This window comes from Cornus florida, unplaced genomic scaffold (assembly GCF_030987335.1).
Source record: "Cornus florida cultivar Cherokee Brave unplaced genomic scaffold, ASM3098733v1 CherokeeBrave_3.0.0_Hap2_Chr02, whole genome shotgun sequence".
NCBI lineage: Eukaryota > Viridiplantae > Streptophyta > Magnoliopsida > Cornales > Cornaceae > Cornus > Cornus florida.
In genome coordinates, this window is record NW_026775572.1 from 25020493 (window position 1) to 25047568 (window position 27076).

Genomic DNA, 27076 nt, shown 5'->3' on the forward strand with positions numbered 1-27076 from the left:
CTTGTGCTCGATTAATTTTTTTCAATGCTCGAGCATTGACCCCAGCGCTCAAGCACTAAGCACTACACTTGTGTATTTGACCCTCATTATTCGAATGGCCAAATTTTTTTCGTTTTAAACCCGAATTGGGTAATTCTTGAGCCTAAAGTGTAGGATTTTGAGCAAGCTATCCAATGGTACACATCCCATCCTCTATATTTGTCATGAAATTACCATTTTACCCTTAGATATTATGACTGATTTGACCTTAGCTTCCACAATTGTTGATTGGGTTCTCGGGTCGGGGCTTGGATCTACTTGATTGATGTACTGGATCATGGAGTTTGGGGTGTCACAAGATGTTACCCAAAGAAAATAAGTTTGTCAGTAAAAATCAATGCCCTAAACACAAAGGTTACAGTGACATGGTAGGCAGCCTTGGGAAAACCAAAAAATTGTTGATTTCTGCTGAGGATCTCATAGAATTAATTGGCTGCATGGTCAAAGCCCTGATCAATTTATTTATTTATTTTTTAATCCCAATTCCACATCTCACAATTCCAACGGGATGGAAATGCTGGGGTCGGTCCACAAATTTTCCTTCCTTTTGCCATATGAGTGCATCAAGCTGTCTGCAAGGGCCAACCTGTTTGATGATTATTGAGTTTTTAGCGAATGCCTTTCACGATATCTCTTTAGTTTAGATGTTGCCATTACAGGTTAAGTGAGGAGTGTTGAGACTAGTCTTTTAGTTGTCAACTTGTTTGAGCAGCTTAACAAAAACTTGGGAGCTTCACGGCATCTACGGTTCAATATGGTAAGACACAAATGAAAGACAGGATCCTTCAATATTTTGCTCATGCCTTGTACTTTCGCGTATTAAAACTCAATCGTCCACATATGCTACATGGACTCGTAAAATGTAGGTGAACCATCCGTGCATGACACAATTTTCGGACATGAGCATGGAGTGCGTGAGCAACCACTTTTGGTTGGTCAAGGACCCAAGAAGCAGATTCAATATTTCAATTTTATTATATTATTGCTTCAAAACAAATGAAATGTCTATATTGACATTTGTTACATAAATATTTAGTAGTGTTCCATTGTCCTTCTCTTCGAGGTTTTCAAATGCTTGGATACACACACATTCAATACATGTACTCGAGTCCATCTAACAAGGGTGTAAAATATAGTTGAGAAACTATCAAAGAGACACTGAGATGCAAATTAAGATGCAAAAATATATCCAAGGTTTTGAAATGCCCTCATAGACCCAATAAAAAAAATTAAAAATCTGAAGCTCCTATGTATGTCTTCCACCAAGAATCGAACAATTCTAAAGAGACTCTAAAATAAGAGACACTAACGCAAAACAGGAGCGTGTGAATGGGCACTCAATTGTAGTACCCTATAATTGGTGAAATGAGTGTGTAATTTTTGGAACCATGCGATCGTACAAGTACATCTGGCATAGCAGGTCTGATAAAACAAAATCTTGAAAAATAAACCTCTGTTGCCAAAATGCTATGCCTCTCCACCAAACAACCATAAAACAAAACACAGTTTCTTCAGCTAAGTTACTTTTTCCTAAAACAAACCTCAATTCATGATGCTGCCAATTCAGCCTTCTGATCTTCCAAGAGCTTCAACTCCTCACGCCAGTCTTCTAATTTAGCCACCTTGTCCAACTGTTCTGGTTTCATATCTTGCTGCACGGTTTTCTGCTGTAGAGCTTCAGTAAGCCGAATCTGTTAAGGTAAACAAGAAAAATTAGGTGCCCTAGTAGTAGCTCTGTTTGATCACCATTCTCAAAATCCTTGAACCCCAAAGCTCATGGAATATGAGCTAATAAAAAATTGGAGTCCACAACAACAAAGTGGTAGTCATGCTGAAGTTTATAAATTACATCTAAAGCAACATAATTCCTATATAACATTGTAGATGTTTCAATGGTCCACAAATTGGCACTATTCTATGGTTAAGAAGACTTTTTCTCTGCCAAAAGTAACCAAGAGCACCCCACCCGCACCCCAGAAAAGAGAAGCAGGAAAAAAAAAAAAAGGGCGAGGCAAAACTTATGGAACCTAAGACGAGCACTACCAAAGTTATCTTTCTGTTTCTGCCACCAATATAACACTGGCACAACACCAGAATTATTTAACCAACAAATTTTAGGTACAGATATAATGTTGTAACATCACCAAAATGACATTGATATTCATTTAAATATCAATGTCAGAAAAATAAATTAACACTGAATTATTTAAAGGCACGACCACTGATATTCATTTAAATAAATCAGAAAAATTAACACTGTTCATCAAATTCAGATTTCCTGGTTCGCATGATTTACATTTCCATTATGAATTTGATTCACGATCAGTACCCTTGAGTCTTGAATTGTGTGAAAGCATAAAGTCAATAATTGGGATGAAAACCAATTTCATTATTAGCAGACTTGACATTGCCAATAAAAGCAATATCTTACATTTCAATTGTGACTGAAAAAAACTAACCAAGGCTGAGCATCTGATTGGCTAAATAGAAACTTTAATTTTAACTGTCACTGAAAGGGAAAAAGTTTCTTGTCATTTCAAGTTTTTGCATATCGGCATCATACAGTTCTTTGATGTATTTTTATTTTTGTTTCTTTAACAAAAATATTTCATCAACTATAAACAAAAAATGAAAATTAAGAAAATCGACTCAGCTGATACAATAGTTCTCATGCATGAAAAGGAACCTTGGAGAAGACCTATTAAAAGTAAGGGTAAATTACTCTGATCTCCCTGAGGTTACTCTCAGATTAAACATTTTTGCAAAGTTACTCTGACGAGTGTCAGAGTAACATTCCGTTAGTGGATTTAACGGATCGCTTACATTTACTTAAATACCCTCAATTTTGATTGTTTAATTACTGAAGTACCCTCTATTTATTGCATGTTGCTGATGTAAGCATACCCTCCCTTATTAATAATTTATTCCCTCTCTCCACCGCCACCTTTGTCCACCCCCACGACCACCCCAATCCCCACCCCCTCTCTCTGCACCATCGTGATTTCCCCATCGAATGCTTCACCAATTGCTTCTTCAACAACTCAACATCTCCCTTGTTCTACTCTCTCTCTCTTCGTCCACAATCACTGATTTTGGCTTCTCATGGAGTTCTGGAGTTCTGGCCTTTTTGAGTTAATGGTGGTCCATTTTCAAACCGAAATGGAACACTGGTTAGTAACTCGTTTCTTCCATCTCAACCCTCTACGCAACCAAAACCCCAAATCTCTCACACGCTAGAAAACGTCATTTGCGTGCTCGAACCAGATTGTAATTGGGTTTGATTCGTTCAATTGAGAGAACAACTGCTTTTGTATTTCAGAATAACAAAACCTTTTGATGTGGAATTATGGTGAATTCAGAGATTTTTGGGTCTAGGAGAACCATTGAGGCACAACACATGATTTTGTGATGTATTACGTTGAATCACGTGTTTATCATGTATATGAGTGTATATATGTCAGTATGTGTAGTGGCGGGTTTTGGGTTTCAATTCTTCGTGGGTTTTTTTTTATATTGATTTTGGTTAAATTTGACATTAATTTATGGCCAATAATTGCTGTTGTTGTGGTGGTGGTGTGGTGTTGGAGAGATACAGAGCAAAGAGATGGTATATTTCTGTATTTTGGTTAGAAAGAGACTAATCCAGTTCAGAGAGAAATCCAGTTCTTTAGAAAGAGATTCAATTCCTCAGCTTGTCTTTTACAGAGAAGAGCGACAGTGATGAGAGAGAAAAAAATCTAACTCTATTTTAGTGTTTGAGGGTAGTATTGGCATTTTGAAAACAAAAATCAATTGACTTTAACGGGACAAACGGTCAACCCGGCTACTCGGAGATAAGTCAACCAAACTTCAAGGGAGGTCGGCCACAAAAATTCAAAAAGTTTAATCCGAGAGTAATTGAGCCTAACCTCAAGGGCGGTCAGAGTAATTTACCCCAAAAGTAATGATAGTTTATCTACTAAATAAAAATGTTTGTTACAAGCTGAGACTAGATAAACAAAATGAACAGTAAGCTTTAGTTCATAATGTTCATGAAAATCACTCAATTTAGACTTATCGGAAAGGGAAAAAAAAAAAAACTCAATTTAGATGCATGATGTTTCCTTCTCCTTCAATACTATCAAATGTCATGAAGAAAATCTAAACTAGAACCTTCAAAATCTCACAAGCTTAGATACTTTCCAATAGACTTTTTATGATATGTTCATAACACAACCTCCCTCAAAAATTTGAAAAGAAAAACTGAAAAATAAGATAACATAGAACACAGTACAGTGATGAATATTTCTAGGTGAAACTACAAGCATGAGATATTGTACCTTCTTTTTTAGCGCTCGAATCTTTTTATCAATATCAGGAACAGGATCCGCAGGCATTAAACACTCTGTTGAGTTTGAAGGAGTCTTAACTACAGTAGGAACTGCAGAAATTGTGAGCTCATTCATCTGGGATGCCACTGAATCAAAAGACTCCATTCCATGACTCCCATCTTCAGCAGACGACACTTCATCCTTGTCCAAATTCTTACCCTTGTCAAGAGTAGCCTGCTGCAGATAACATGCTATTTACTTACCAAAATAAAGAAAAGAAAGAAAGAAACAACTCGCAATCACACACAAAAAAACCTATAAAAAAAGAAAAGGAAAAAAAGAAGAAGAAGAGCAGCACAACTGTTCCTAGAATGAAATACATCACAAGCTTTCTATGACTTATTGTTAATTACCAAGTCTGATCAAGAGTATTGGTGTAAATAAATTTTTCTTTTTGATAAGTAAAGTATCATAAAGCGCTCAAACGGGGAGCGCATCCCAAAGAAATACAGAAGGGCCAAATAGGGCCCCTAACCTCTAAAAATATCTACAAAATTCATCAACTCCCCTGTCAATTTACAATTTCTTCCCCGCAGCCAAAAAAATAAAGAGCTACGAAAAAAGAACTTAAGCCCCCATACAGGAGTCTCCTGTCCCTTGAAGAATCTCCTATTTTGCTCCTTCCACAAGATCCACCATAAACACACAGGCGACACCCTCCAAGCATCTCAGACTTGGAACAACTCTGTGCAACCTCTTCAAGCCTCAAGCAAGCTCAACGTGGAATGAGGCATGACCCAGTGAACCCCGAATAAACCCTCCAGCATGGTCCAGCACTCCCTAGCCACTGGACAGTAAAGAAGAAGATGGTTCACTGACTCCTCATTGCTCTTGCACATGCAGCACCAGTTCACAATGATCTGTCGTTCAAATGTGGAGGGCACACAAATGACGTACCCTTATTGTAAACCATTTCGCTCCATTTACAAAATTCAATAATTTATAGCTACCAAACCAGAAATCAAGAAGGGATTTGATATTAGTATGCCCTCCATTTCATGCATTTTTATAGCCTTAGGAAAGAGATACTTGTAAACTCTCATAGCAGAGATGGATGAATGAATTGAAAAACCCTAGGTGGATAGATGCAACTGTAGTTTTATACTCTCCTTGGCACATTAGAATGTCTAAATTTTCATCTCTAAATACCAAAATGGGCAAAGACGTGAGGGTCAGAGATGCAAGGGGAAAAATATAATCCAGGGAACCTAGGGATTAGGAGGGGCTGGTGTTATACTATTCATATATTGAAAAAAAGAAGGCACCTTTTCGTGGTGGTTTTTTCCTCTGATTACCATGTCCTAGCAGTCATTGTTAAAATTTCCAATATCACCAATGTAATTCGAAAGATGCATTAGGTCAAACTAGGGACAATATGAATGTAACAACACTGTAGGAAGTTTGGGATCACAACTCAAGTGGAAAATTAGCAAACGATTCTGTAGAGTTCTTATATTATTTTTGACATATTTCCAGAGATCTTAGATTTTGAATTGTGTAATTTGTGTGTGTGTGTGTGTGTGTGTGTGTGTATATATATATATAAAAGGGTGCATTAGCATTTATGAATTAAAAGTAAATAAATTTGAATTCAGGAGTATAGCTTAGATACAATTGCCTAGATGTAGATTTCAACAAGATTCGTAGATAGTTTTGAGCAGCTAATCCTTCTTTATATTAATGATTAGAACCCAAAGGCCCTTCAGTTCATACACATATCAAAATTGCCCCATTATCCTTTATATATATATAATAGTCTATGGTTTTCCACCAGGGACATCTCATTCATCTCTGCAACATCAATCCAGACTAAATACTTCCCTTACCAAAGATGAAACTCTGGATAAGATAATCACTATCTATGTCACAGTTGCTCGTGCTCTCTCTATTTCTGAGCACGCACAAACACACATTGTTTGGCGCAACTTTTGAGACAAAATTGCCAATATTTAAGGCCTTGTGTTCTAGCACTTGAAGGTAGTTCAAATCAATTTCTCTACGGGTTGGGCATGGGGAAAGGTAAAAGCAAGCTAGGGGGGGAGCCCCAGTTTTCGCGAGATAAGGGGGGGCATTGCCGACTCTTCCACTCAATACCAGATTAGGAGAATAATAGTCACCTAAACTCTCTAGCAAATAAACAGTGCAACAATGAATGATTTGAACTCTCAGCTCTCTTATATGGCCCTAATTAACCATCCTAAGAACTCCGCACTTCAATTTATCGATGCAAAGGTAAATTCCAAAGAGACGGATTAGCAAAGGAAGCCACCTTCAGAGGAGCCTTCATACACTCAAATGCCACTCCAAGGAAAATCCACCATACCACCTCTAGAAAGTACTGATAAAGTTGACAAATGCTGAAAGTCGCACAGTTGGCACTTTTTCATCCAATTGAATCCTCTTGTCTACTTCTTTCGCAACTCTTCTCCTCTTAGTCCCCCTTACTTCTCCCTTCCTCTAACTCTTTTTTCTCACTTATACCATCTGTTCATTCTCCTAATTACGCTGGAATCCTTCTCTCTCTACATTGTCATCCCTTTCATCTCTATTTCCTTCATTCCGGAAAAAGAGATCTACTTTCTTATTTAGGAAAGCCCTATAGGAGGTTATTTTCTTGGTCCCTGGGAAGGCTTTATTAGTGTGGTATCAGAGTAGTCTTTCTGATATATTTAAGTGCTAACTGAGTGTGTTTTTCTTGCTCATTCTGATTTTTCTTTTTCATATCACGGAGCATGGTTCGCACTTTATTGATGGTATCATTGTGAGGATTCAAACATAATTTTACATATGGTGTGAGAGTGCCAATAACTATTAAGGATCAATACATGATAAAACTATCATCTGAATATTTGAACTCTTTACAACTTGATGTCAAGTTTACTCCATCAAGAAAATAAGGACTCCCTGCACCACATAACAGCTTATAATATCACCCCAAACTTATGACTCCTGTTTCCATTCCAAATTTACGCACCCTCCTCCATTCATTAAACTCATCCCCATTTATTATTGCAGAAAATAGATCTACATCATTTAACTACCATTCTTGAGTAGCATTCATGAAGAGGGGGTTGCAAGCCATTCTTGACTCAGAAAATATAGCCAGGAACTGATGCCTCCTATTTTGGCAATATTATTCAGTATCAAAAATCCATCATCCAAGGAAACCTTTCCACACCATTATATAATGCCAAAAGTTGACTCATTAAACATCACTTAAGGCAAAGCCAGCATGCTTAGAGATGGGGCTGCAAATGAACCCAGGGCTCGGCTTGATAAGAGCTCGACTCACATTCATTTGTTGCTACTGATCCGAGTTCGAACAAATTTTTTGCGTTCATTTAGCTCAAACTACCTTAGGCTAGGCTCGATAAATTCATGGACCGTTTGTGAACAGGCTCGTTTGCTTGTTAGAAAACCACATATATATGCATATGAGCACTTCGTTTCAAAACCATTATTAAATATAAATATATATATATACTCACTCAATTTCGGAACCTAAATACACTATCCCTTTCATTTCCGCCATCCAATCCCTCTTTGACGCTCAATCTTCCGCCTCCCACCTCTCTCTCCAATTTGAAACCTAATCGCTTGTTATAGTCTTCTCTATCTCATGGTGTCTTCTCTATCTCTTTCATTGGCAGCCATCGAACTCCCAAAGTTCTACCTCTTTGCCTCATCACATTTGAAAGATGCTGGCAGTTCATCACCTACAAACACCGATTGCCTTCCTCTGGTGAGTCAGATATCTTTATTTCCTCTCTCTATCTCATGGCTTCTTCTCTCTCTCTCCAATTGCCATCTTCAACTATTGCAAATTATGGCTGCTCAAGCACACCTTCGCTTTCAACTTCTACAGAAACTATTCTCACTTTCACCTTCCTCTCTCCAAAAGGACCAACATTTTTCGGCATTCATCACTTTAAGCTTATAAGCAATTTCTATACAATGATATTTTGGAAGATCTATTGTATTGATTAATATTTTATATGTTTTGCGTTGATTTGAATGTAATAGATTTAAGGCTTTTGTCCAGATTCAATACTTGCATTCTATTGAAGTGTTGAGCAATTTTTTTACAACATTTTCTAAAAACAACAAATCAAAATTTCATTTTCGTAAAATTTGGTAAACATGTGGTTTATAAAATCAATCTTGATCTCAAACTTGAGCTTGAAATCGAGCTTGATAACGAGCTCAAGCTCGAACTCAGCTTGCTAAATTAAACAAGCTAGCCAAGCCAAGCTTGAATTTATCAAACTATGAACAAGCTGAGCTCGAACACTGATGTGGGAGCTCAAGCCGAGATCGAATAAGTCACTACTCGGCTTGGATCGAATCGGTTTATTTACAGCCCTACGTGGAGAACTCCAATTCCTTTCTTCTTCTCTTTTTGTAGCTGCCACCTTGTATGAACTTCCAAGCTCAATCAATATCCAAACAACCTGCGTTTATCACTAAATTTCTCCTTCACCACCCTTCCTTATAAACTTCATTCCCATATGTTGCGTGCCTTCACTACCAAAAGCAAAATGCCTACTGCTTCAGTTTCTAGATACCTGGTCCTTTCATATGCAAAGGGGAGGACACTGTATACGTCCCGGCCCACCATGTTACCTCATTTACCTGTCCAACTTCAATTACAAATATATCAGAATATTCAAAACATGAATCCTACAGAGAGGTGCATTAATCACTATTAACATCATTTGGTCGCTACAAGGTCAGAACATTGTGGGGAGTATGGCACTTGACATCGAGGCAGGGTGGAGTGTCTTCTGGATTAGGGCTTGTAATATTGATGTGTCAATCTAGGGAGAATTTCATTAGGGCTTTCGATATTGATCTAATAGGTTTATATGCACGATTCTAGGGGGTAAAAAACCTTTAATAGGGACTGGATGAGCGATAGCTAACCCTAAATATAATTCAGAAGAAGTGTGTCCATGGTGGAATGTCTACTAGATTTTCTAGCATTCAGTTGAAATACACTGTTCAGCCTCATTGTTTAGACCTGAATCAAACACATAATGGGTAGCCATTACCCAACCACATGTATTGGGACTTGGGCTGGTATAACCATAAAAAATAAAATAACAATAGCAGAAGACACTAGATTTTGTGGAACTGTGTTTGTCCTAATAAGCACGAACTTAGTTTTTAACATGTATACAATGACGAAAGGATTGTAAACAACCATTCAGAGCGATTAAAATAAATTTGTCATGGGCTTTGCAAAAATGTATATCACTGCTAAATTTGTTATCTGGTCTACACGGGTATCTTGTATATCTCAAGATGAAATAAAAGAGTTCTTTACTTGCAAACAAGCAGAAAACATAGAAAAACAATGACAATAATAACACTTGTGGTCGTCTAGAATGCCGAAATACACCTAACTTACATAAAAAGGTTTTTGGGTTGGTAGCAAGCATTAGATTAAATCGTGGCAGGATTGTCAATGTAATTAGTGATCAAATCATTAAACTTTCCACAATCAACACAATATACAATGCTGACTTAACTAAACATTCACTTCTAAAGTTGCCACTCTGGCTGCGTACAAAATTGTGCGTGCCAGTGTGCGTAAAAAAGAGAGTTTTACCTGTAGTCGTCTCTCTTTCTTTCTTTCATTCCTCTTAGCAGCTTTAGTTTTGGGTTTGGCATCCAAAACAGGATCGTAACCCGGCGGCATCTCCTGAGATGATGCCATCTCCTTCTTCCACTGCCACAGTCAAAATTCCAAAACAATAGCAAAAACCCATGTCAGTGCATATGCATATATACATATGTGTGTATATATATAACATAACTATATGGGTAAATATGTTATAAGCAAGCATACCAGAGTTCCTTTGGATTGGTAAATGGCGACTTCATCTTGGGGGACATAACCAGCCCTAATTCGAATGGGCTTTCGGAGAGTACCGTCTGGTCTTCTTGTGGGAGCGAGAATTCTTTCCCCTTCTTTTAGGGTTTTGCTCAACTGAGCTGCTAACTCCTTCACTTCTTCCTCACCACCTCCTCCTCCTCCATTGCCACTGCTAGCCATAGACGTCTGATTTCTAGAGAGAGAAAGTAACAATCAATCAGCAACCAAAAGATCGATTTTTTTAAATATTTGATTGTCTGATTCGTGCGTTGGTGATAGAGAGTGGAGGAGAGACGATTGTGAGAATGATGAGTAACTGAGGCAAAGGCCCGAAATTTCGAGCCATTATTTTTAATTTCACGAAATTTAGACTCAATTTTGAGTATTTGACTACCAAAAAGGAAGAAACCTTTATTATGGTTCATTGCAGTTTAATGTTTTTTTAAATATATATATGTGTGAAATATCATTTAGAAAAAAAAAAATCTGAAATAACATTATTACAGTATTGTTTAAAATTGAAAGTAAAATAATTATGGGATGTGAACTTTTGTAACTTTTTATTTATTTAAACACAATTGTAATGTTATTTATATTCTATTTTCATCTTCTTGTATTCTTCATTGTTAATAGTGTGAGAATGGACAATTGAGTTGTTTCATAACTAAATAAATAAATAAAAAACATCATGTAAATATAAGAAATAGTATGATTTTTGAATACTCAATTATTTTAATAAATGCAATTTAATTTTAAAAGGATAAGTAACCAATTAAAATTTTAAAAAATAAAATTTCTCTTTTGGTGGTTTGAAATTAAAATTTCGTTTAGCAAAAAAAAGTGACCTCAATACTAAATTTTTATTTTGAAAAACTTAATATGTTAATGTCATTTATTTTAAAAAATAGAATGCATGGTTTCATGAACAGGCCATTTAGGCGGTTGCCAAAGCCCAACTAATAAAAAGACTCAAAATATTTTCATGTATTATATATATAATATTTCTAAAAATTTAGGGAAATTTAAATAATAGACCAAAAGATTTCTATATTTATCTCAATTTTATAAAGACAAAATTATTTTCATATATTAAAAGCTTCTTTAAATTTTTATAACCATTCACTGGTGAAAACTAATAGTAGACCAAATGATTTAAATACTTATGTTCCTTCTTTTTTTTTTCTTCCTCTTCCCGTCATTCCATATATATATATTTTATTACTCTCCACCATTATTATACTTAACACCAACTCTAATTATTGAATATATATTTAAGGCTCATGAGAATTGTAAAAATATGAACTTTTATCTTTCTTTTTTCTCCTTACAAAGTCTTCCTTTTCTCTCATTATAATTTATTCATCACAATCTCACTCCATCTCAAGTTTTAGTTGAGAATTCTTTTGGAGTGTTGGACGGAATTTTTATAAATCAAATTAAATTATTCTTTACCTTAAATTATTTTGTAGTCTAATTAATTTTTATTATTGTAAAATTATATATTTTGTTTGTAAATAGTGACCATTTTTATTTATACAACTAAATATGTCTATTAAAAAATGTAGAGAAGTACAGATAAAAAATTTAGGTGAAAATTAAATAAATGAACAACTAAACATCTAAATAATTAGAAAATTATACAATACTGATTTATTTATATTTTTTTTGAGACTCATTATGTCATATCATGTGACATACCATCTACCAGTTTATAAATTTCACCTGAAAAAGTCTAAATCTGATATATAAATCATTACTTATTTTAAAATTAAAATCTAATTTGCTAGGAGTGATTTATAATCTATAAGCACAACAAAAACAAATTGAAATAAGCAATGATATTGAAAATTGACATGACTCGATATCTTCAATATTAAGATATCTTCAATATTAAGATATCTTTTAATTATTTTTCTTTCTCATTTTTTTCAAAATTAGTTTTGCTTTCGAAATTTGAACTCTTTGTTTGTTTTTCCTTCTATACTTGCTCAATAAAAGCAAAAATAATTTTAAGAATTTGTTTAGATATATATATATATATATATATATATATATATATATATATTACATGATTTAATTACTAACAAAATGTTCTTATTTGCTTAATGTGAAAAATACAATATTTAATAAATATTAAACAAATATGGTTTTATTTTTTATACAATAAATAGGTTTTTTGCCCTTTACCTTTTTTATTAATTGAAATTACACAAATAAAAAAAACGATCATTATTATTGTTATATTTATTATATACAAATGGAGTCCTTCACAATTCTCCTTTTCTTTTTCTTTTTTTTTTTTCATTATTTTTAACTATAAGTCATCATCTCATATTTTAAAACGTAAAATTATTTCTTATTATTTCATTCCAAGTTATTTATCTTTCTTTCATTTCCTTTACTTTATTTTATTTTTTTGCACCAATTTTCCTTCTGAAATGATATAAATAAAATAACACATTACACCAGAGTTGAGAAGACATTACAAATGAAGATATTACACGACTAGCAATGCAAATAAATTAACGCCAACACGTCTAAGTAAATATTATCTCAGATTATATTAGTAATATCTATATTTTATTACCACATTATTGTCCCGAAAATTGCATTATATCTTATAATAAAAAATCGTAAAAAAAAAAAAAAAAAAAAAGGGGCAATTGCCCAGAGAACGAAATAGGAAGCAGAGGTCCTGGAGAAGAAGAGTGAGAGCATGAGGACCAAACCAGCGGCTGTGTTCATGGCCTTTGGCACAAAAGGAGACGTCTATCCTATTGCTGTAAAACTCTCTCTCTTTCTCTCTCTCTCTCTCTCTCTCTCTCTCTCTCTCTACATATATAAGACACACACATGTATAAGAAGAATTTGTTTCTAAAAAGATTTGCTCTGCTTGGTAAAGTTCGAAAATTGCACTGATTTTTGGTCGCGTGTTGATTGGTTTTTAATGGGAATTTAACCGGACTTTGTTAAATGTGGTGCTAACAACGACAGAGTTTTTCCCTTACAGAAAAGATGGCTCTTGTTTGTCATTGCAAAGAAGTTGCTTCATTTAACCTTGTGATAAGTATGTTATTGTTTGCAGGCCATTGCTGCAGCTTTTGCTTGTGACCAGGAGCAATACCATGTGGTTCTAATAACTCATTCAGCACACGAGGTATGCCGAAAATGCTATACAATTTGATCTTTCACTCTGTCATACTGTAAATTGCATATACATGTTATTTTTATTTTATTTTCTACACACCCATTATCGAAGGTAGAGGAGATACCACCAAGCTACAGCTCTTGGTCATGCTTTGTATGCATTAATCAATCGATCAAGAACAATCTTAATTTGGGTAGGATTGTATTGAAATTCAAAAAATATTCTGAAAGAGTGATTACTTGTTCATCTCTAGGGTGCTAGGAGAATTGGACATCAGAAATAAACCCCTCCTTGCTTTTAGGCTATTTAAAGGTAGCTCCTTCTCCTTTGTAATTTCATAATCACATCATGTGATTTTGTAACATCTTAAACCTCAATTTTGGGATTTTTTTTTTAAATTTTTTTTTATATGATCTCATAATTGGTTTTACAAAAAAAAAAAAAAAGAAAAAAAAAAGGGAAGGAGAGAAAGAAAAAGCCTCAAGTTAAAACTCTATTGTTGATTGAACAACTTTATCTCTTAACAATATTGATTTTAAAATAAATTATGTTTTAGATGAAGCAAAAGTGAAGCCCGAATGTAACAAGCTTCCACCTCATACTTCCTATAGGTTAGGTTCATCTGATATTTAGGTTTTAACTATTTATAATATAGCTGTGGTTAACTTCGTTACTATCTGGTCATTAGTTGATACATGGCCATCCACATTTTTTCCCCCTTGGTTGCCATCCACTTGTTTATTTTCAAGTATTTGAATATTTTCACCTTAATTTAAAAAATTGTTTAAATTTACTAAGTTTCAGTAACGTTTCCCTTTCTTGGATGAAATTGATATTTGATGGTGAATTTTGTATAAAGGTTACACTTGGCTTCAATTTCTAAGAGAGAAGGCTTTTGACAAAGAAGGCTGAAACAGGTCCAGCTATTTGAGAAATGTGGTCGGATTTTAAATAATGTTTAAGTGTCTTTTTGTTTTGATAAAGTGAAATTAGGCGAAATGAGGGTAAAATACGGAATCAATTGTTAAATGTTATGGGAGAATTTGCAAATTTGTTATCGTTGTTGTTGTTGTTGTTATTTCATAGCCATTATTGCCTCTAGGAGTCCTGTATACTCTTAGTTTTATCTTTTCCTTATTTGGTATGGGTAGAATTCCTCATCTTTTACCACCAAGCCTTTAGCTCAAGTGATATATCCTCGTCCTTTGTAGGTTGAGGGTTCAAGTCCCTATCTGGGCATATTGGGTTTATGATCTTACTTAAAAAAGAAGAAGAAGAATCCAAATACTTTATATCCTTATGAACTTATCTCTGTATTTAATTCTCTTTTATATCCATATATTTTCCCCAGTTATTTATCTTTTTATATTTAATGGGAAAATTACTTATCAAAAAAAATATTTAATGGGAAAATCAACTTAAAGGAGGTCATATCTATGAATAACTTCTTAGGTGATGGTCTTAGAAATAGTTTATTTAATTTCCCCTTATTAGATCATTGTTTGATGATCACAGATTGGTTTATAGGTATATGCTGTTTATATGGTGTAACTATTACCTGATTGTATTAGGCTGGGTTGTGGTGGTCCTGGATGAAGTAGGTTGGTTAAATCCCAGCATACTGTTAAGGAGTCGGCAAAATTATGATATTTGCCAGTGTGTCTCTGAACATGACTCAATCCTAAATTAGGTCAGACTGGCCTTCCTTGTGCCTTTGGCCCGACCTCCTGGCCTTAATTTCATATGCAGAAAATATCAGCGTCAGCTGTAATCCTTTCATCTTAGAGCTCTAAATATTGGTATTATCTTTTCGTATTTCTTGCATTTCCTACTTGAGATCAGTGTACCATGGGCAAAAGTATCCCTGTAATTAAGAGGATAGATTTGTTTAGTGTAGAAACTGTGAAAGAGGAACTATAGAGCAGATGAATTCTTAGTTGCTACCCCTCTCTACCCTTTTTAAATGGAACACTACACTATAATCACTATTAACAATCTCCAATTAGCATTGTACGACTAAACCCACTCATTATTGGTCTTTTTGGTAAACTTTTTGGCAAACTTTTTGGCTTCAGCAAAAAGAATATGGAAGAGATTTCCATGGGGCCCTTTCGTCCCTTTAGACCATTGCTATCCAAATTTTTTTCCCTCATGATTTTATTAGACGCTCCAATAATTTAATCTACTTGCAACAATAATAAATGGGATTTTATTTGGTTATCTGGCAGAATTTAAGAGTTCATTTGGCGGGAAAAAATGTAGCATTTCTTCAAGTTTCATCACCACCTGTTGTTTCTCCTTATGAGGATAATGGTACTGGCGTAATGCAGGTTTCTATTGCTGAATTGTGTCTTATTTTTATTAGTATGGTTTTATTTTTTTTTTTATTTGAAGAAAAAAGTTGTCCTCTTTATAGTATGAAAGAACTTAGCAGCTCCATACTTCTACAAAGTCCTAACAGCTCTTTCTATATTTTGCCAGGGTTTATGAAGGCATCTTTTGCTCTGCAGAAGACAATAGTTACAAGACAACATAGACAAGAATGCCTTTCTGTATTTGAAAGAATCTTTGGTGATGGCCCAAGCATGGAGAGTGATTTCATTGTGATAAATTTCTTTGCATTGGTATGTTTGATAAAAACTTTAAGGCAAAGTTAACCTTTTGGCCATATATAATTTACTAGAGTGGTCTCATTGTTTGAGTGCTCTTTAATGAATATTTCCTTAACTAAAAAAAGAAAATGAAAAAAAAGAACGGTCTTACTGTTATTTTCTTGGTTTTGATGGAATCAGCTTCCGATGGGTATGCTATCTTTGAAGAGTTCTAAAAGTTGTATAGGGATTGTTTGAAACTCTCTGTAAGATGTCCGTAGATGTTTACAGATGTGTCCATTTATGTATGTAAGTTGAAATATTGTAACTAATTCTAATTACCTAGAAAAGAAAACAAAGTTCTAATTTTCTTTATGAGCTTATGTGTTTATGTAAGCATCACGGGTGGGAGAAAAGGATGGAGGAGGTATCAAAAATCAGTAGAGAGAAATAGAGGGTGTGTAGTCAATGATTGATAGGTAAAGGAAAGAGTAGGCGTAACATACGCGTCCCTGCAGGGACAGGCATGTACCCACTTTTATTCATGCTGAATTTTTATGGAAAAGTGTATTGAAACAAATGAAATTATCATTATTCTTTTTCTAAAAAAATGTTATAATTTTCAAGCTATGGTGTAATGATGAATCTGAAATTTTTCCATTTTATGTGGTCCAGGAAGGTTGGAGCCTTTCAGAACTATTTCATGTCCGATGTGTTGTTGCTGCTCCTTATGTTGTTCCTTATAGGTAGTGGAAGACTTTTTATATGATTTTACATGAGAAATTTCTTACTATTTTATTACCAACAAATGTAAATTCTAATTTTTTTTCCTTACGCTTGGTGATCTCTCTTATTTGTGAAAGAGTGAATGCAATACTTACCAAAAAAGAAAAAAAGAAAAAAAGAGAGAAGAAAAGAAAGAGTGAATGCAATGGAAATGTAAGTGACATTCAACGTCCTTTTAAGGAATTGTCTCTGTATCTTTTACCAATTTATGAAGGTCCACTGAGGGTTCTGAAAGTGTCTCCTATTGTTTTGTTCCCTCCCTGCCTCCCAGTGAGCACAAATCTTGAAGCTACAGATTTACAGAAATCATATTCTGATCCTTGGTGTAATTTACAGAAATCATATTCTGATCCTTGGTGAAGAACTTTTTAAAAGCAATTTGGCGATCTTTTTTAGATTGTTTATTAAATTGCATTGCAGTGCTCCTTCATCATTTGAACAGCACTTCAGAAAAGAACTACCACTTCTACATGAATATCTTCAGCAAGCTCCTACAAACAAGGTGAGTCATGATATATTTTAGTTTAAACACCATTGATGGTTTCATAATATTATTATTATTTTTTCATTGGCAAGAAACACACTCACACACCCACTTCCCCTATGGGGACTTGAACCCTGGACCTTCCCCTTTGGAAGGTGAGGAAATACGACTAGGCTACAGAGCCTTTGATGGTTTCATAATAATTTTCTGTTGATCTTATGATACGTTCTTATAGATTGATAGAGTGCAAAAGATTGCAAACTGTTTTTCCTTACATGTTATATTATGTTAGATTATGGCTTTAAATTTTAGTTTATAGGTTTTGATCTTTTTTTTCCCTCCATAACCAATGCCCTAATTCAGATAATGTTGTTGAGGTTCATAATAGTCTTCTTAATTGAGTTTTCACCTTTTTATGCAATTAGGTTTGTTGGAAAGATGTTATGCACTGGATGTGGCCACTTTTTACTGAAGATTGGGGATCATGGAGAAGTGCTGATTTGAAGCTAAGCCCTTGGCCTTTCACGGTTTGTACTTACAGCTTTGAAGAATTCTTCATATACTCTATATATATGTATCTTGGACTTGAATTATTTACTAAATAAATTCGTGCTACCTGTGATTTTTTTGGCTGTCTGTTTAGTTTCATCAAGATGTTTTATCCATTGATCCAGGATCCAGTAACTGGCATTCCAATGTGGCATGATAGGCCTTCATCTCCTCTACTACTGTAAGATTCAAGTACCCATCAGAGAAAGGCTATGCCTTTAAGGACTGCTTCCAGAATAAACAAGATAATGATAGGGTAATTTAAAATTTGTATATCTGAATTTGGCTGATCTTCTCTTACCTTGTTTCATTAGTGTTCCATGATTGCCCATTCTCTGGTAATCCACAAAGTTCCTACTCCAACTGGAAGTTTGAATTGTTCTCTTCTGTTTCTTTTCCTTTTTCTATTGACCAATGAGCTATGTTACATGGAATTGAGTTCGTGCATCGGTATACACATCTAAGTGCTGAACATATCAAATTTATGAACCTAAGGGCATAGGGACTCAGCTGGATATTTATATTATTTAATATCCTTCTTTATTTCTAGGGTAAAAAGGGGGTTTTATGTAAGATATAGTGTTCAATACGGACACTTGTTTTGAAACTCATGTAACAAAAGGAACATAATAAGAAAGCTTCATGTAAAATTACATACTATACTTGTGAGTTATTGGATATGATTGCTGGGTGCATGCCTGACCAGATAATGTTGGATGCATATCTCTTATTCAAACCCAAGTGTCTTGTGTCCCAGTCGGGTACTTAACTCATTTAGAAGAGTGATGTAATGTAGCCCATGAGTTAAATTAAAACCCGTTCTCTTTTGTAGCCACATGAAAGAAAAGAAACTATGTGCTCCACACCAACAAAAATTGTTTAAATTAAGTTCGCTCTTCATTTTTTTTTAAAGATAAGAGTTAGAATGACATCTTATTGTTTAATCTTTATGTTCATTTTGTAATTTCTTCATTGGAAAGTAGTATTATTTATTTGATTCGTCAGTATTTGCCCATGGCAGGTATGGATTTAGCGAAGAAGTTGTTGAATGTCCTGGTATGTTGATTTCGTTTCCTTCATCAATATAATGTTTTTGTCGACTTTGTGGTCTCTAAATCTCATTTCATCAGCTTTGTGGTTTGTATCATTGGAAGTAGATTTCTTTCTATGCAAATGCTCAAAAGAATCTAGCTCAATGAATGACTTATTCTGGATCATATTAACCTTTAATTATTGTAATATCAAGAGAAATTATTGGAGGTAACTTGATTTTCAAATTTTCTGAATATGAAATGATATTATATAATATAATACTACTCTGTGGTCTGTACAAGATATTTATTAAAATTCTTTTAAGATTATAACGAGTTTGTTCTTAATTTTAGCCACATATGTGCTTGGCTTGTTAATAGGACCTTGATTTGATTACTGTTTTTATATTTTACTACTTTGATATGTTTTCTGGTAGTTGTTAACTAAAAGAATTTTCTTGTCTGTGCTCCGCAAGGGAGGGAGTTTTGTGTTATCCGTCAATTAGTATTTGTGCAAATATTCGTAAATATTGCACATATGTTTTGTCATCCAAACTGAATGTAGAAGAGGATCACCTGCTCTCTGATTGTTTAGATGCTAGCTCCACTAGGACAGGTAAGGTTGAATGTAAACAAGCCAATCGTACTTGAGATTCAGTTGCTTGACTGAGTGCCGCCCATGTGGGCTGGTCAGTTTGTTTTGATCCCATTAGGGTGTTATATATTTATGCACATACATACATATTTCTGCATCTTTTTAAAATGTCCTTTTCATAATTTCCTTTAACTGGATATAATTAGAGCATTTTTTTTTTTTCACAAAATAAATTTTTAATAAAAAATTCTGAAACTATTTCAAAGGGTAGTGAAAATGAAATATTAAAAAAAAAGTTATATAAGGAAAATAACTGCTGAAAATGCTTAGTGAAACATTTGAAACTAAGCATGATTGTTTGCACAACGGGAAAGGTCTCCGGTTTATCTCTCCATCTATCAAGTTGGACAAAGGATATTTTCATGAGCCTATGCTAAAGTTTCAATCAATTCCTGCCAATATTCAGGTCAAGAGAATAACAACAAAAATACAGTTACCCAATTGAACATCCATGCCCAGACTGAAATGTTAGACAATTTTGCAACATTTCTCAAGTTATGGTGGTGACCGGAACTGGGTTGTTTGATTTAGTTCTGATGGTTTCATACTTCAATCTTGGGTTACACAAGTGCTAGCAGACACTATTCGGGAACTGACCCCTTAATTGTTGTATTATAAGTGAATTCGATGTTATGTAACTTCTAATAAATATATTACAGTATAAAAAATTATGAAGTATATCAATTATTACACTCGACTATCACACAATTTCATTTTTATTGAATTTCATAGTAGAAGTCAATGAAGTGGCTTTAGACATCACACTGTGAACTAACTTGAGCCCTTTTGACCTCAACGTAGGCTGATTTAAATTTGGTCAAGGTCACATTTGATTCGGTTCTGAGTTGAAAAGAAATATTACTGACTTTGGTCTGTTTAGATCTTGTTGAGGCTAATTGAAACCAATCTAATCTGACTTGCACCTTACATGAGTTACCTAGGTGATTGCCTGGGTTATTCACTCAACCAAAGTTGAGCTATTTTGTGCAGATTCATGTCAGTTATTTGCACAATTAGAGTGGGTTGGTGAATTTGTTTCTGAAAGGGGGCTTTAGAAGTGTGCATCTACACACACCCACACAGTGAGAGAGGAAGTGGAGGAGGGAGAGAGTGGGGAGGAAGGCAGCTTTAATTGACTGGCCTCAATTGGAGCTAGCTATAAACTGGCCTGCAACTTGCTCTCCATCGTAATTTTCTTATTAAGCATGCCAAACAAATTCTATTCGGCTTGGCTTATTCGTTCGTACATGCATAAATCATTTTTTCAGCAAATACAACTAGCCTAAAGGATAATTCAATCTTTTTCCTCCAAAATTTTTGCAAGTGAAACATGGGATGACCTGTATAATCCATCTCTCTCTCTTTCTCTCTCCTCTACATTTTCCAGTCAACATGTTTGATCAATAGTTCTTATCTTCCTGCTCTTGAACCAGGTGGAATTTCTGAATTTCCTAACCATGAGATACAGTCCAACACCACAATTTCAGCCACATTATAGATCTGTATTGAGTTAGCAAACACCGTAGAGCCTCGAGACTAAAGGAGGAGGCTATCCAGATCAAATTATCTAGCTTCATTAAGTTCTTATGGAAATAGATTGTTAATAAACTTCAAATGGGATAATGATTATACCTATGCAGACATGATTTGTTATAGAACATGATATTTCCTATGCCAACTTGTGTCTGAAAGTGTCTATTTCTCTTTCCCCCTTTTTTTTTTAACATAATTACTCTGCTGCAGGACAAGAAATTTCTGCATTATTTATGTTTGTTTCCCTGTACATTAACCCTCATATGAATACAGGTTACTGGCCTTCAAATGTTCGGGTCTGTGGCTTTTGGTTTCTCCCTATGGAATGGCAGTTTTCGTGCAACAAGTGTGGAGAAATTTCAGCTTTGATCTCTTCAGGGCATTTGAACACAAAAGATGAAATGTGTTCAGCTCATGCTGAGTTACAATATTTTCTGATGACTTCTGTGTCGCTGCCACCTGTTTTCATAGGTCTGAGCTCTATTGGAAGGCAAGTTTGTATGTACTTGAGTATATTTTAGTGTCTGTCTTCAAATACATTGCTTAGGCAAGTTTTATTAGACAATCAATATTTGAAAGGCCTAATGTTTGTTTCTGATGTGGAATATTACATTTGTCTTATTGACAAGTGTGACATACATAATTGTATTTTGAACTTTGCACGCCCTCGTTCTTTGGAAGTGGTAGGAGATCCACTCAAGCTAAAATCTTGTGGCAAGTAATACTACACCTCATTTGGAAACTTAAAAAACAACGAATTAAACATGTTTCTGGAAACTGAACTATGTTATAGAATTGCTTACTCCATTATTTGCTTAAGAAATACATGCACAGGTGAGGTATACAAATCCTTTTTTTTTGGGTATTACATGTAAAGGATTTTATAGTTTTTCTATGTTCATGTTATTGTTTTCAAGTTTTATAATGGTCCGTCATTTTTTCCATGAAATTTTGTGGACTAATTTTAGCTTCCGAGGGAAATAAAATTTGTACTAGAGTCGAATCTAAAACCTTGGAAAAGACTCTTTGATAACATATGCTTACTGCAAAAAGTTTCGGGGATGTTTTGTTAAACTTGGTAATATTGGATGTGTAATATTAATAGCGTTCTTCTGAATTTGAAGTAATGTAAAACATGCTAGTTGATTCCAAGAGAACATATTTGTTGCATATATCTTTCCCGATCCTTCTTTCTTGGTGATGAATTCACATTGTGAGCAGGTCTTTGTTTCTGCTGTTCAAGGGTTCATTCCTTGACTATTTAATTGCATTATAGCAAATATTTGAATGTAGCCTGTTGTCACTCCTCAATTTGGATGGGCTATTAGTTATTTCTTTTGTCAATGTTTTTGTATGGATTAAGGTGGTGGGATTTCTTCATTTTCCTATTTTGTTTCTCATTTTTTTTTTTTTATTATTATTATTTTTATATATTTTGTATTTAGCTTAGTTTCTTATTTCACATGCAGCATGGGTTTTTTAAGGAACCCTCGAGCATTTCTTCGGGTTCTTCAAACTGTTTTGGACATCACAAGTCACAGATTCATTCTATTCTCAGCTGGCTTTGAACCATTAGATGCTGCAATCAGAATGATTGCTGCTGAAGCATTATCAGGTTCAGAAAGATTGCAACTCAGTGAGGATGGCATCTCCCTCTTCGGTGGCCGACTCTTCTGTTTTTCTGGGTGAGCACTTCCTTAATAACTTGATTTGAGTAGTTGGCTGCTTTTTCACTTTGAAACCTAGAGAAGATGGTAAAGTGATTATATCAGAAAGTAATTTATGTAGAAGTATAATTTTGAATAAAACTGGGGCTGGTTTTTAAAATCATCAAGATATGGGAAATATGCCTGGTGCTGGTGCTACCATTAACTTAAAAATAGGATTCTAGTTGTGCCCAAACTTGGATTCACTGTGTCTCTTGAGACAACTTTACTCGAGTTTTGCTGATGTAAAGTCAACTTTATAAAAATGTGTTCTTATTTGCTAATACTTTGATAAGGTGTTTCGATGGACATATATAAAAGAGCAATCACTTCGAGTTTTGTTATTTAGAGGCTTCTGGCATTAATTTTTGTTCTTTGGTGTGTGTGTATATATACATAAATATTTTATATAAATATGTATAATCAACAATGTAGTTGAAACTGTAGCCATCTCTGTGTATGCTAGTTTTGGAGATTGATGGGTGAGACATTTTAATGGAGACCAGGACTTTTGGAACACGTGTTACGGTGACCCTAACTCCTACAAAATCATTTGAACATGCAGTTCTCTCAATATAATTAGTTAATTACTCCCTTCTTTCCTTTTTTGTTGTCCCACTATAATTGTCATCTTGAACGGTCAAAGTAGGTAGATTGCATCTTTCCAAAAACATCCTTTCAAGTTTTGAAAACATTATATATATTCAAACATCAAAGAGTAAGTTAGGAATTTTAAAAAGGGGACAATGTATTAGATGTACGTCTCCTTAAAAGTTGAAATCCAGAAAAGTTACAATTAAACTGGGACTGAGGGAATAACTAATTAGGGAAACATGCTGACATGCATGGGAGTAAAGAGTTTGGAATTACCTGCAAGAATCAGATGTTCCTCATGCACTATTACGGGGATGTCTAACAATTGAACCCTTCTTGTTTCATCTAATCATTTTGGCATGTGTGGACAATGGCCTCTTGGTAAGAGAGAGGATGGAAAAGAAGATCAGAAATTCAAAATAAATAGATTCAATGACCTCCAGGAATTAGCGTCAACCCCTCATGACCAGGGAAATCAGTTTATCTCAGCCTTTAAGGATAATATCTATAATTTTATGCATGTGGGAATTGTAAAAGTGTTCCTACCACACCTTTCAGAAAAAAAGAAAAAAAAAGTGTTCCTACCACCACATGAGAACCACCGTTAGTCAACTGCTTCTAGAATGTGAAAGAGGAGCAAGGCATTCCAAAATGGCCAGCACCTTCGTTAAATGAATTCCAATCATTTATTTACCTGCAGCTGGAGAATTTAGATGACATGGTCATAGAGTCACTTCATATTTCCCTGGATTAACTCTTGGCAAATGCAGTGTCTCCTTGTGTAATATGGATTCCATGCATTGCAATGGTTCATGTCATCTGAATTCGCTTCACCAAGCAATAACTTTTTCATTGGTATTATAGTTTATTTTAGCGGTGATTTAAAATCTTATCTCAAGCACGTTATTCATGTAGCAGAGTTACCATCTTATGTTGTGAAATGTATTCTATACTTGTAATTGCTATTTAGATTTGTAATCATTTACACGTTCTGTAGTTTGAGATGTCTTGTTCTCATGTGATTAGAACCATACCGTACAACTGGGTGTTTCCAAGATGTGTTGCTGCAATTCATCATGGGGGCAGGTGAGAAATCTTGGTGATTTCTTTTGATATTATTTGTTCTATTGAAAGAATTATGCACCTTGCCATGTTACTAAATGTATGCATTGGTTGGGCTCGATGTTAATATGTTATACCAGTGGATCCACTGCTGCAGCACTACATGCTGGAATTCCACAGGTTTATTTTTGAACTCTTTGCTTCGTTATCTTAATTTTATCATCCTTCCAATGTTTAGTGTGATATCTAAAGTATAATGTTGATTCTATGGTTTTTGCTTGCATTTCCAAACATTGAAAGCTCAGGGCCATTATAGTTGTATTGTATGAGTAGAGAATTTAAGGAATTGGTTCTAGGCTTTGTGAGCAAAGGAAGTAAAAGAGAGGTGGTGATATGATAAGAGAAGTGAAGATAATTTATGTTGTGCTCCCATGACCGCCTAGATTTTAAAAGTGGACTTGAAAAGAAATAGAAAATTTTATGAAATAGACTTGATAGCAGTGTCTGTGCAATTGTGGAAACGTTCCAATAATCCTTGTTTTTGTTGGCTATTGCCTTGGGAAGCTTTGCTAATTTCTGTTACTAAAGTATCCGTGAGCAAATTTGACATGCATCTGCACCAGTCTATATATTTTATTCTGATAGTTTGGCTGGTTTATGTGAATCGCTAATGGATGCTTATCAAAAGTTCATTTAACTTTGTATGCTAGCTTCCTAAAGTTGAATTTCCAACACGCCCATACCCTCTCTTTCTATCAACTGATTGAAAATTAGATGGCAGGTACTATGTCCATTTATGCTGGATCAGTTTTACTGGGCGGAGAGGATGTTTTGGCTTGGAGTTGCCCCGGAACCTCTGCAACGAAGCCAATTGCTTCCGGATGAAGATGATACATGCATAAAAGAAGCTGCAAATGTGCTAGCCAGTGCCATAAATTACGCATTATCTCCTAAAGTCAAATCACGTGCATCAGAAATTGCTGAAAGAATCTCTCTTGAGGTAATTCTTGATTTTGGAAGTTATCGGTGCATTTGTTAGGGTTTTGTGATATCTAGTGGGAATTCGTTCACATATCCATTATACTATATAATATTACACATTTATAATTAATTGAGAGTTGGAGAGAGTTAGCAAAATTCCACATTGTTTATGCCTTTTTAGTTCAAAACCTTGTCTCCGACCCTGTGCACCTCGTATTTATGTTTAATTTTATTTACTGAGCAAATTTAACATGTAGGGGGATATTGGATTTCTCAGGAAATTTTACTTGGAGGATTTGTGAGTCATTACGGCCATAATCTAGCAGAATCACAATTTCAGCTTTGTTAGTTTTTTGGCATATTGTTTTCAGTTCGAAACTAATGTGACCTCTAAAACATAGCAATGTGCTGGGAAGTGATGAACCGATGATTTCTCTCGCGAACATGAATCAGAAATGCTATAAATCTGACATTCTTGAGCACTTTCTGCAATTTCTTGCAGGACGGAGTTTTGGAAGCAGTGAAGATCCTCAAGAAGGAGATGAGCTGTTCTAATTCTATGAAGCATTAACACCAGATTCATGCCATTTTTTTCTTTTCTTGGAAGTTTTTGTCCCCCACTGTTTTATGTTTTATTATTATACATTTCAACTTCAAGAATTTTGTTTTGTTTAACAAAAAAGTGTGACTATTTTGTTTCTCATATCAGTATTCTCTCTTTTCAAAGGTTAGTGTTATGCTAGATTAGTGTTGTGCTATGGATTATTTGCAACTTCGGTTTCAAAGTAAAGCAAACATTATCATATAATTGTTGAAACCGTGAGGAGGGGTGCACATTGTTCGGTTTCGGTTTAAAACTAGAGTTGTAAGAATTCTGTAAAAATTGGAATCGAATTGAACCAAAGAAATCGCCTAAACTGAAACAATTCTATGTTCAAATCATAGAAGAACAGTTTGGATTTATCAGTTTTAAGGATTAGCTTACCTAAGACAAAATCTAAACCTTGCCGTGTTATAAATAAAATTTCGACTTTCTAGTTCTAAAATCATTTAGCAAAATAGAAATAATGCAATATGCTGAAGAGAAATATAATTTTATTAATACATATTTGCAAATGAGGATCAAGGTTAGAAAATTTTGTATATATAACCTTGGTTTACAGTAATGCAAGCTAATGTTAACAAAACATCACCAAAAATAAAGTAAAACAAGTATATATATAAAATCAATTCTAGTAGTTTAAAGTAAACTAAACTCCTGATTTACACCCTAACAATTGGGGGGACGTAGCTCATATGGTAGAGCGCTCGCTTCGCATGCGAGAGGCACGGGGTTCGATTCCCCGCGTCTCCATTTTCTCTTTTGTCCTACTTTTTTTGTTTTTTCCCCTTTACAGACGAACATTGAATGTCCTTCGTTTCCCATTCCTTCTGCTTTTCCTTTACTTTTGGAAGGGAAAAGATACATAAAACAAACATCTATGGCTTTTGGTGATCAAAGTGGGTGGGCCCCACTTAATCACTGTCACAGACACAATAATTAATATATCTATATATGCTTTTTCATTCATCATACAAAATTAATTCTAGGAAGTAGTGTGACCTGTTTAGTTGCTAATTTCTTTGAGTCAAACCATGGATGAGAAGATAGAATTATCTGATTGGGAAC

General features: G+C 34.6%; 2 protein-coding genes and 1 non-coding gene across 8 annotated transcripts; 2 read left to right on the forward strand and 1 right to left on the reverse strand.

Moving 5' to 3' along the window:
• Positions 1–1198: 1198 nt before the first annotated feature.
• On the reverse strand, positions 1199–10688 carry LOC132294334 (partner of Y14 and mago). 2 transcript variants are annotated; one of them, XM_059792152.1, is made up of 4 exons: positions 10261–10688; positions 10021–10140; positions 4359–4586; positions 1199–1730 (listed from the first exon to the last, which is right to left on the reverse strand). In XM_059792152.1, the coding sequence occupies exons 1-4, from the start codon at positions 10465–10467 to the stop codon at positions 1587–1589; spliced, it is 699 nt and encodes a 232-aa protein (XP_059648135.1). In that variant the 5' UTR covers positions 10468–10688; the 3' UTR covers positions 1199–1586. The 2 variants fall into 2 exon arrangements, with proteins under 2 accessions (XP_059648135.1, XP_059648136.1); XM_059792153.1 differs by having other exon boundaries at positions 4359–4583; positions 10261–10687.
• Positions 10689–12812: 2124 nt separating this feature from the next.
• Positions 12813–26165, forward strand: LOC132294335 (sterol 3-beta-glucosyltransferase UGT80B1). Of its 5 annotated transcripts, none has more exons than XM_059792157.1 (16): positions 13051–13069; positions 13373–13444; positions 13689–13747; positions 15664–15748; positions 15917–16059; positions 16702–16772; positions 17233–17314; positions 17722–17823; positions 17971–18026; positions 18867–18901; positions 21338–21554; positions 22534–22749; positions 24391–24450; positions 24567–24606; positions 25208–25426; positions 25910–26165. In XM_059792157.1, the coding sequence occupies exons 5-16, from the start codon at positions 15922–15924 to the stop codon at positions 25976–25978; spliced, it is 1305 nt and encodes a 434-aa protein (XP_059648140.1). In that variant the 5' UTR covers positions 13051–13069; positions 13373–13444; positions 13689–13747; positions 15664–15748; positions 15917–15921; the 3' UTR covers positions 25979–26165. The 5 variants fall into 5 exon arrangements, with proteins under 5 accessions (XP_059648137.1, XP_059648140.1, XP_059648138.1 ...); XM_059792155.1 differs by having other exon boundaries at positions 13052–13069; positions 15664–15765; XM_059792154.1 differs by lacking the exon at positions 13689–13747 and having other exon boundaries at positions 12813–13069.
• A 523-nt stretch (positions 26166–26688) lies between these two features.
• Positions 26689–26761, forward strand: TRNAA-CGC (transfer RNA alanine (anticodon CGC)). Its single transcript has one exon. It is a non-coding gene; the product is annotated as a tRNA-Ala (tRNA).
• The last annotated feature ends 315 nt before the right edge of the window (positions 26762–27076 follow it).